The 11,644-nt window shown below is 43.9% G+C and overlaps 1 protein-coding gene across 1 annotated transcript; it reads right to left on the reverse strand.

Moving 5' to 3' along the window:
• Window positions 1-5,094: 5,094 nt before the first annotated feature.
• Window positions 5,095-6,413, reverse strand: LOC120958620 (MAGE-like protein 2). The gene is made up of 2 exons (XM_049609421.1): window positions 5,861-6,413; window positions 5,095-5,782 (listed from the first exon to the last, which is right to left on the reverse strand). Exons 1-2 carry the CDS (start codon window positions 5,864-5,866, stop codon window positions 5,225-5,227), a joined length of 564 nt encoding a protein of 187 aa, XP_049465378.1. The 5' UTR covers window positions 5,867-6,413; the 3' UTR covers window positions 5,095-5,224.
• Window positions 6,414-11,644: the final 5,231 nt, after the last annotated feature.

An 11,644-nucleotide genomic window follows, 5' to 3' on the forward strand; every position in this document is an offset into this window, starting at 1 on the left:
AGACACACCAAAAACCACACAAACACACTGGGCAGACAGAGGAAAACATGTCCCTGGCTTAGCGAGAAACCGGGTCAGATGGACATTCGGTGTTCAGCGTATGCAACGGAACCAGTTTAAAAAGGCCCCAGCCCACCCGCCAGTTTTGTGAAAATGAAAATTTGTCGTACTTTTAGCACCTATTGGACGTACATTCGGAGCCACCTAAAACACACCAGTGCGCCACCGAAAGGGTCAGGAAGATGCAGGAAGACCAACACACCCACACACAGGATACACGGCATGTGCATAGGAATTAGATTTCGAATATTCGAACCACAAACTCCTGCATCTCTCTCTCCTCCTTTTCGCTAGACCGATAATTATCGATTTGTGCAGTAGCTTTGACTACCTCGGTCGGTTTACCGAGTACGCTTACGGTTTTTGGCAAAAAGGGTTTCGGCCGACCCGGTAATCGCTTTCGATACGGCCCCGAAAGCCCCGTAGGAGATTAAATGCCAAGGCTGCCCGACCGGATAGCTTCACATTCCGAGGCAACGAATCAGTATGTGTGTGTGTGTGTTTAACATCCGTTTTGTCTGCCCTATTGATATTTGATACTTGCTTGCCGCGGTGCACACACGGAGGTGAATAGGGGAAACCCGGGTTGCCTCCGGGTTGCCAACAGCTCCACAGCGCATCTGAGGCGCACCAAAGCTGCAACGTGGGTTGGTGTGTGTGTAATTATGGGTAAGGTTATAAATAGAAAGCCTTGTGCCTGGTGGGAAGGCAAACCAGGGGGCGGTACAATGGACATTCTGGGAGCTTTCCAGGAAAGTGGCATTGTTTGTAACCACCACCGCCATCATCCTCTTGCAGCCTTCTTTTTATGCACACATGTCGGACATGTGTTTTGCCAGATGGTAAACTTGCACAGACAAAGCTCGGATGCACACACACACATCCTAACACAACCAAATCTAGCTCATTCGAATGCCCCTCTCCCTTCCCCCCTTGTGCCAGTCTCATCTCCTTCTCCTTCCCTAAAACAAATATGATCACCTGCAATAACGATTAACATATATTGATATTGGCGTCCTCATCATCCCACGGCGCATGGTGGGCATGGTTCGGCATTTCGTGCGTTAAATTAAGTTATAGTTTATTGCAGAAAATTATGCTAATTTCAATAACAATAACGATTGATACTACTGATGCTTGTCCGAGTGCACCGTGGCTTGCAGGCTCACCAGTACCCGGTAACCGTGTGTGTACCGTAGATCGTATTTATGAATAAGCGGGTTTAATTAGGGGCAATATTTGAGTTAAGTGGCCACCGAGTGAGGGTGAGAACTTAATCGACCACAGAAAATGTAGCCTTCCTGTGCGTCCCAGCATGTGTGTGTTGGTGTGCGGTCGAGTGGCACCGAAATCAAGCGAAGCAAAACACGATCCAGGAACGGGTTTTTGCATAATAGGGACACTGTTTAGTTTACCGCCGTCGGGTTTTTTAGGCCGTGCCAAGAATTAAATCGAGAAGTAGTTTTCATAATGAGAGTGAAGGGGGTAGGGGATGACTAAGGATACTTGCGTGTGCTGGAATTGAAATAATCCGTCATGACGAATTGGGGACCGGAATTGGGGTTTTGGTGTAGTGATGATAAAGTTTATAGAAACGATCACTAAACGGGCAGAGAAGCCCCAAACTTTATGGATATTGTTATAGTGCAGTGGAAGTAGGGCCAGTGGCTAGTATTATAAACATCCGGAAGTGTTATGGAATGGGCGGGTAATCAAATCTAAAACTAACTGCATTCTAATATCTTTCCCGTTTTATAACCCTGTCCGACTGTGCAACGGTGATGTATTGAATAGGGTGTGTTTTTGGCAATGTTTTAAGTGCCTAAATTACTTAAATCCTGCACGATGACCCATAAACGAATAATAGTTAGTTTGAAGGTGTATTTTATGCTAAGAGGAATCTACTATAGATGACAGAGTGATACTCTCTAATGTGATTGGGCGAAACTATTAAAGTCGTGTCATCGAAGGTAGTGCATTTGCACAATATGAACTAGCGAATCAGACCGGAAGGTAACATAATTGATGCATATCATTTTTCATGGACAATAAAAGCTATTTGAATTATTTATCAAATCGAATAAAAAAGCAAATTTTGCAAGGGACAGAATGGTTGAGAACGTTTATGTGAAAAAGCCAAATTTAGATACAATTTAAACACATCCAAGCGAGGGTATTTCCAATTTGATTATAACATAAGTGTTCTTGATATTATCATATTTCTTAAACAGCTCTATAGATGACTCTGTTTTGCATTATCATTGACAAATTACATATAAATATATAAAGGTTAATCGAGTTGAATGCCGGTCTCATAGTACAGTCGTCAACTCGTACGACTTAACAACATGCCCATCATGGGTTCAAGCCCCAAATGGACCGTGCCGCCATACGTAGGACTGACTATCCTACTATGGGGGGGTTATCCATAAGTAACTGAAAGTCAACCCCACAAGTAGTGGTACAAGGCAAGCCCTGACCGCCAACGGTTCTTGAGCCAAAGAAGAAAGAAGAAGAAGAAATCGAGTTGAATTCTACAGAAATTCTAAAGAAAATTTCTTTGCTACACAGTAAGGCCAAGTAAGTATGACTAGTAAGTAATGGAGTCTAGCAGATCTAGATTGAAAAAGTATCTGATTCTATATCGAACCCGATTGAGTTCCATGACTAGGAACAGGTATAGGTACAATTCTAGGACCAGCATTTATTCAGGATCAGTCCCAAGATCATTCTGGCTTCCGCATCAGTTCCAGCATTGGTTAGAATTTAGTATCAGTTATAGTTCCGCTAGCATGAGTGCAGAAGCATCTCCAAGATCGATTAGGACTCAAAATTAGTTTATTTTAAAGTTCCCTTTGAATTTAAGGGGATGTTGGGAATATTGTTGCGTAGTCCAGTAAGCGGGCAACATTGACACTGACTCCAGTAATGGTTTTAATTAACATGTGATTTTTAATTAACATGTGAACCAATAATGACCCCACAAGATATCGTAAATTATTATATATTAAAGCAGCGCAGAGCTTCACCAATGCTAGAAATGGATGCATTGAAATCAACTCCTGCATATTATAGATTAAAACTGCGTACTATTGCTGATATCGGTTCATTTGCCGCATAATTAGTGTTATGCCTATCTACATACAAAAGGGATGATGAACGAGAGCTAGAGCAAGGAAGGTGTATGTTCATTTTGATTAATAGGCGAGGTGCGTCAATTTCTCTTTTTAGCAGTTCCATGCAGTTACATGCAAAATGTTTAACCCGCCTGTGGAAATGGATCACACGCATCATGCTGGTTTGCGCCGGAAATCAGAACCCGAACATTATTGAGTATTCGCTATGTTCCCTGAAAATCATGAGTACGATTTGGAATGATAAGAATAACTACAACTGGAGGTTTTATGGAAGTTCTAAGAAGAATAACGCCCATCAAACGATCGGAATGAGCTCGTACCGACGATAAAGTGCGTTGCGGCCAAATGCAACATGATTCCAACGTATATTTACGATCAGGGCCTCACACTCAATGCCTATGGCTACCGAAAGCTTCTGAAAACTGTAGTAAAATCATAGATCACAAAAGAGGCCAACGGTTGGCCGTATGTGTAGCAGTAGGCCACAATACTTTACCACGCGGTTGTCTAGCCATCGCGAGGGAAATACATCACATTTGATCTCCAACCTTCCCCGAACTGAAACCCTTTGACTATTTAGTTTTTTGATGAAGTTAAATGTGGTATTAATAGACCGTCCAGCAATACCTAGACGGAACTAGTAAATTAAGTACGTTTTTCGCGGCCCTTAAGCAAGGAATTTTATTATTCTTCAACCACTACACAATCATTGATACTATTTATAAAATCAAGAAAGTTGAAAGCTTCGCATATTTGGCAAAAATAATTGAATGTGAGAAAAACAATTACAAGCAGATCTCCATCAAATTAAAGCAACAAAAACGTTTTTACAATTGCAAAATTGTGTCTGGTGGCAGAAAACATCTAAATCGCTTAACACTAAACTCCAACCACATTCCCCATAGCCCCTTCACTTGTACAGGAATAAAACACTCACTGCGCGAAAGATTCTCACTCAACCGCTCGCAAGCGAAACTGGTCGCGTCCGCGTGTTCTGCCGAAAAAAAAGTGCTTCCGGCTGTATTTAAAACTCACCCACCCGAACCAATCGAACAATCAAGTTAAAAGCACCAAGACAAAAAGCAGCAGCAAAAAGCAAGGAGCACCGTTGCGCCCCAAAAAGTTTGTATCAACAGCGTCCTTAATTTCAGCCGGCCCTTCCCCACCCTCCAACTGCTGCTTGCTGTTTATGTTGCGCCGGACGAAGAAGTGCGCACCGCGTTACGCAACCGCCGTCATCGCGGTGGTGCAGGATTTAATTACGCGGCCAGCGAGACGCCCCGGGAGAGCGAAATTAGGTTTTTGCCGGCCCCGTAAGCATCGACACTTCCGTTTGAAGTTTGATTCGCCAGGCACCGGCACCGTCCCCACCACCGTCCATGGCCCCTATCAGATTACCAAGATCGGACGAGCGGAGGCAAGATGGCAAGAGTGGTGTATGTTCCGGTTTGAAGGCACAGCGATAAGAAAATTGAACTAACCAATTGTTGGTGGGTGGGTGGTGGCCGTCTCCCCCCCCCCCCCCAGCTTCCAGTTCGCTGGAATCGGCTGCAGGATGCCAAGGGCGTGATGGTGCGTGTGCAAGTTAATTAGCACTTTGCGTAATGAATTCGCATTCGCACTATGGTTGATGGGAGCGGTGGTGGGATTGGGGCATGGCAGGGCCTATGGTTGAGCGATGAAACAATATTTGCCAGCCCACAAACGCCCAGCCGATCGTAGCAAGGGGTACTTGAACTTGAACACAAAACTAATTTGCTGTGTGCAGCGACCATTGCAATGGTTGCCATTTTTCAGCGAACGATGGCGGACAGCACCGCTCGTGTTTAACTAAAACAAAACAAAACTATGCTATCTATGCTACACGTGCGAACAAACAAACACACTCGACGGGAAATGACGCTCTATGTTTGTTTATTTTCTTTTTTCCTTTTTCACTGTGTAACTACAGCAAATAACAATAGCAATCCAACATGGATGAAATGACAGTTCGAACCGGTCACCGGCAACCGGTTCATCGACATCGCTCACGCACTCGACACCGTGGCAACGGGGGACGGTTTGGGACTTTTCTTCATCCACTTCGTCTGCTGCGCCTTGCTCTGCTTCACAAAGATCGGCTTCTTGATGTACACCGGGTAGGGTTTTGGGATGTGCACCGGGTACGGTTTCGGCACCTCGACCGCCACCCTGTGGAAGATGGGAATCTCGATCGGCAGCGCATACGGCACGGGCCGGTCCACCTGCACCGGGATCGGTTTCTCCACGTACACCGGTATCTTGCGCTCGACCACGATCGGCACCTTGTTGTGGATGGCGATCGGGACCGGTATCTTCACCGGGACGGCTACATGCCGCTCCACCTTGATCGGGTACGGCACCGGGACGTTTTTGGTGATGGTAATCTCCTTGAACTGCTTGTTGCCCCACGGTTCCGGGTTTTTCGTGTCGAACGTGTGGGCCGAAACGACGCGCTCTGCCGTGCCGAGTGGGACGAACCTTTTAACAGGGCCAGCCGTCCCCTGGGACACTATGATGCCGCAGGATTGATGCACCGCTACCACCAACAGAGTTAACACAATGCGCTGGGGATGCAGGAGGAGAAACCAATTCTTAATCACACACAAGGACCTTATCACAACACACATCACGCGCTTACTTACTTTCATGTTGTTCAACCGCTCGTTCCGATGTTTCACACTGCAATGATTGAGAAACCAACCGCCGCTGGCATATTTATAGTTGGTATGCCTCAGCAACTCGTCGTGAGCTCTGCGTGTTCACTTGCTCTGCGGGCTCAGTACTCGGAATTAGTCTGCACTCCGGGGCTCACCGGTATCCTCATTAGCTCCGGGGGTGGGGTAGGTGGTGCGATTAGGAAGTTTTCTTGAGCGGCGATACCTGTTTAAAGTTAAAACACTTGCGCCCGGTGAACTTTTTATGGTGGGTGTGCCTGTTTTCATGCTGCATTATGCACCCGGAGTCATTAGGGTGTCGATTTCGTCATTAGTAAAATATTTTAAAGAAAGAAGAGGGGAAAAAACACCCCCCGGCAACACGTGCCGTACAGGGAATGTGGTACTCGGTTGTACGGCGTCTTCGTTTGACATGCAAAAAAGGGTTTGATTTCACGTACACACAGTGCTTTCACGCGGGTGTCAGTGAGCTATGCTTCACTGATGCAAACTGTGGTATCATTGATAGGTAACAAGATCATTGGTAATGGATTTTTGCATACCGGCAACCTTGAGTGGGTAAAAATGCTTTAAGGTGGATAGTTTAGGTATGAAAAAACACAACAAAAAACGATATAAACGGAAATAAATGGAAAAATAATGCAGTTAAGTAATCAGTACACATTATGCAAATAAACTCCCGTATCGAAAAAAACACGGCTCTATTACCGCTATCCCGGTATCGATCATAGGCCTCGCCTTTAGGATCGTTCCCATTGCTTTAAGAAGCGTTGGGAATTGTGATTAGAACTTTCACTCTATACAGTGATTGAAATCAGAGAAGAAGACTAGATAATTGAATCAGTGTCTTACTCTTTAAAACATGATTAAAAAATGTATATAAACAAACTTTTTACCTATCTTTTGCGACTCAAGTCACTCACTCACTTTGCGCCGACTAACGACTCACTATGTGCCATGCATTCAAAACACTCACTTTTTTCGCCGGTAAGTGGCTTACGTTTTCAGGATTCATCTCTAACTCAGGTTGAATTTAATCCCTGTAAAAAATGTGTCATAAAAATAGATTCAAAACAAGATATTCGTATATGCTCTATGAGCTGAGCTTTAGTTAAACAGGATTCAACTCCCTCACGCACTACTTACTTATCCTGCACATCTCTAAAATGATTTAGTGAAGTGCTCAAAGTGTCATCTGGAGGTGCAGAATCGTTACAGGGTTTACCAGTCCAATAAACAACTTCCCACTTGTTTATAACAATAGTCGTTTTGAATAGACACCGCTGTCTACCACTCATCGAACACATCGAAGGCGAAAATTGTGTTATTAAATTGGACCGAGTAGCTTACACCATCTGACGTGTGAGCATTTGATAGATAGCGTTGTCTATTCAAAACGACTATTACTATAAACACTCAGTGGACAGTTGTTAATTGGACTGGAAACCTTGTATCATAAACCTCTACTAACACTCTCTTAACCCCAATCTACGCTACAAAAGTTGCCATTTTTAGAGGTTAAAAATCATCGAGAGGTGAAATAAATGGCAGTGGAAAAGAATACCTAAAATTGACACTATAAAATGTGTTGCCCGATGAGACAAACATGCAATATACAAGTGGTGACATCTGGCGTCAAAACGACCAGAACTAGTGGAAAGTTAACCATATCAGTTAAGAGATACACAAATAACAGCAATCGTCTAAAGTAGCTAAAAATAAACCTACCTATCATTTCCAAGTAACTACTCAAACTTTACTGAACTTGAAGTATTGTTTGGAGTTCCATATCAATACAAATTGCAATGCAAAAATTTGCGTCGATACTGCTGTTCATGCATATTTGCTGCCATCACAGCTGCCTCCTAGAGCAACCTCCTTCTCAATCAAATTCCCAAATATCTCGCCTTCCCCGCAAAACAACACCACAGTGCGTGTTTCGTCAACTTATTGCAATATTCGGTACCGGTCATAAAATGTGAACTCCCTCTCAATCATCTCCGGTGACCCGAAATATGGTTTCATTAATTTGTAATTTACAATTCCTTTCCACGCCGCGCCAGCAACGCCCAGGAATGCGGCACGGATCGAAATTGATTCGCATTCGCTATTCGGAAGCATCATTATATCCTGTGCCTTTCGCAAATCGCTTGTCGCAAGGCTTATCGCGGCATCGCTGCCCGTATACTGCGCAGGGCCGGACGGTGGCCGATTAATACGCTGCACAGGCAAAATTTATTACCATTCCCGCACGCGAATCACCCAACCGCCCAACCACCCAACAAACCAATCACTCGCAGCCCGAAAAGGTCGGGCCCTATGGCGAATATGAACGTGACCCCGGCACACGAACTCATCCTCCCTGTCTGGGCACGTACACTCAGTGTACGCGGCCCACGCTGGTCTTCTTTGTCATTGGAGCGCCAAGGATATGTACGGTAAACAAACCATAAAGATATATCATCGATAAATGGTCCGTTGCATTTATCCGATCCCGGGGCAAGGCAATGGTACCGTCGATGGTGAGCAGAAGGGTAGTCTTCTTGAAGACCGACGCGGCCCTAATTCATTACGCCCTAATTGGAACGCGCCTTGCCCACTGTTTGGACGTTCCGCTGGGAAACTATGGCCAGGTGAAAAACGTACTTGCAAACCACAGGGCAAATACGACATGGCATGGCGAAGCACATTCAATGAAGTCATTGTTTCCAACGACCCCTTCCGGAGCATTTTCTTGAGGACGTACGCGGGCGCTCCGGTGCGTACAAACTTTCTCCCTCCCTTGGCTGTCTTGACGACTCCCGTGCGCACTCGCTGTGTGTCCCCTTTTGCTAGGGATAGTTTCAGCGTGGAGTGGTGCAATGATGCAGCCAGCAAAGGATATCGGTTTACTGCTCAGAATTGCCGCTGGAGCTCTCCACAAAACCTTCCTGCCTGTCTGCCTGGCTTCTAATCAAATTTACTTCGATCTTGAGCGAGGTGCAGCAAAACGGAGCGCTGATCGCAGACCATTGTTTTTGTACCGCGCACCGTGGTCGGGACAAATTGCCTTCCACACAAAACCGACGGCATTATTGTGTAAGGTACAGAGGCACACACACAATGGAAATTAATAATCCACTGAGCACCACCCAACCCCGGGCAGGTCCTGTCCAATGTTCAAATAATAGCTTTGTGCTTACAGCGCGCAAAGACGACGCGTCGCTTGGAATTTCTAGCCAGCTTCAATCCTCCCTAGCGCGTCCTTATCTTCATCGAGCCATCTTGAACGGAATCGAACCTGCAAGAGCACAGGCCTCGCTTGGTTTGGTGAAGAAAATGAGCTTATTTCTAATTTTCGAACGTGAATTAAAATAACGAGCTGCGGAAAGGAATCGAAAGCACTATTTCAACGCTTTATCTGATGCCCGATATGCTAATGCCTCATTCGCTGCATGCTCCAGGCACGTCCTTGCTTTCTCGCTCTCTCGCTCTCTCTCTCTCTGTGTCTCTCTCCAAGGCGTGGAGGGGGCGAAACATGCCGAGAGGGAACAAGTGTGATAGCTTTACACCGCTTTGCCCACTGTGAAACGTGTTCAAGTGCTTGGCGGGGACTGGTCGTGACTTGGCCCTCGAAAAAGGCGCACAACTCCTGGAATGCGGGAAAAGGTTGGGAATGCGAGAGGTAAGCAAGTTTCCCACGCAACCGATTGACTATGAAATACGTGCAGTTGGCATGAAAATCCAGGCTTACCGTGCAGAGCGAAAGAGTGCGCGTGCCAGCTCCTTTGAAGGAAGAGACTCGCAGGATGTAGATGAGTTGTTCGTTGTGTTTCTTTTCGCCCTTCCAAAGCACTTACAAGCTTCCAGGTGGGGCTAGAGATCCTGCCTTTTTTGGGGGGTGGGGGGACAACGAGTTTCAGGACAATTAGATAACGGTAATGAAAAATGGAGCGTAGAGTGATTTTATACGGAGCTCCGGGGAAGCGCTCAACGTGTTGTGTTTGTCGTAGGGCAAAAACGTATTTATTGAAGGTGTTGTTAGCTTGGGGTTGGGGAGAATGGGAAGCAAGCTGAAAAACGGGACCTGATTTGATTATAATGTTGTCAATAGATGTAACTCATAGCCATATCGAGCGATCGGTGCCAATAGTCACGTAGGTACGTTTGGATAGAAACGGTGAAGGTGTTTATGATATATTAATGAGCGAGGGAGTATTTTCAGTACTGGCGGTGATTTTTTAGTGCAAGTCTTTTTAGAAGAATTGTTTAATACAATAATAAACCAATTTCTTAAAAACTGTTTCACGCTTCTAGACAGTTTTTTTTTGTGGGAAATTTACGTGTTTAGTAATATGATACTATGACGAACTTTGCATAAATAAATACAATAGTTAATAATTATTTTCAATTTATCTCGAAATGAGCACATTGCAGTTAAACATCGTACGTTCACTAAACGTTTATTTTTGTGCTAGGTCCGCACCCTAAAATAGCATGATTTTAACATGTCTAAGGTCGACGAAGTCTGATTGGAGTAGCCTCATGATGGCAAACACCAATTAGATCGAATAACAACAACGCGCTATGATGACTGCTAATTGATATAATTAGTAATGTCGTGCTGGATTTGACTCCTTCGGCTAATTATTTTCGAACGTTGGCTCTCTCTCTCCGATATCAAAGTGGTGGTAATCTTGTTTCGGAGCTTGTTACATCGACTTGTTTTACCCGTGGGTAACATTGACGTCTTTGAAAGTGACTCATATTTCATTCTGCCTACTACAGCTTTAAAATAAATGGATTGTTTTACATTAATACGCGTCACTTTTGGATTGGGATTTTGATTAACGAAAGCCTGTATATGCACGTAGGTCGATTATACCAGATGACAAAAAAATCATTGAAATTTTAAATTTTTTACACAACCTTTCATTTTACCTTTTTTGCTTTTGCCATTTCCTAAATTTGCCTTTAGTCACATTTTCTCTACCTTAGTCTCAAAGAGTCCTTCATGTTGCAAGAATCAATTTTTTAACACAACATATGTATGTCTGTAAATAGTCATTTAACAAATTCCAAATACTGCTCTAAACAAAGTCAAAAACAAATTCCAACTTGTTTCCAAATCTTCTTGCCATAGGTCTGATATCTATTGCAACGGTTTTGTTTGTATATTTGCCATCAATTATTAAATACGTCATCAATACTTTACACACTAAGTATCCCGTCTTGGGAAGTAGTCAGATGCTCGCTACAGGTTGGAGATAACGATTAGTATGAGAAATAACAATGTTTCTGGTCTCGATTGCTTGAAATAAACTAAAAGCAAGAGTTAATTGTAAATCGACGTGGTTGATTTGATTGGACTTAAATTTAGCTACAAAATAATTGAGTGAACATTGAAAGATAACTTTGAAACAATCCCAATATGATTTAAATACCTAGACGCCTAAAATAAACGCCTGCAATCTACCAGAACCTTTGCTCTAAGCTCTGTCCTTAATATACAACTTTAGCTTTTATTTTCTGTCAATATTTTAGTTTATGCACACTAAAACCAAAAACTGTATTTATGCATGCGTTAGAACCATTCACATGCATTAAATCAGATTACTATAACGTGCCCTAATGTTTACTTTATTTTACAACCTCTCGCAAAATTTGACAACCACATTTTTCACTGCATTTTGTTTCCGCTTTCCGTAACAATAACCATTGCCATAACCCATTCTGTGCACCCAATAGCCCATTCCATCCCCCAAGCTAACA

Source organism: Anopheles coluzzii, chromosome 3 (assembly GCF_943734685.1).
Source record: "Anopheles coluzzii chromosome 3, AcolN3, whole genome shotgun sequence".
Classification (NCBI taxonomy): domain Eukaryota; kingdom Metazoa; phylum Arthropoda; class Insecta; order Diptera; family Culicidae; genus Anopheles; species Anopheles coluzzii.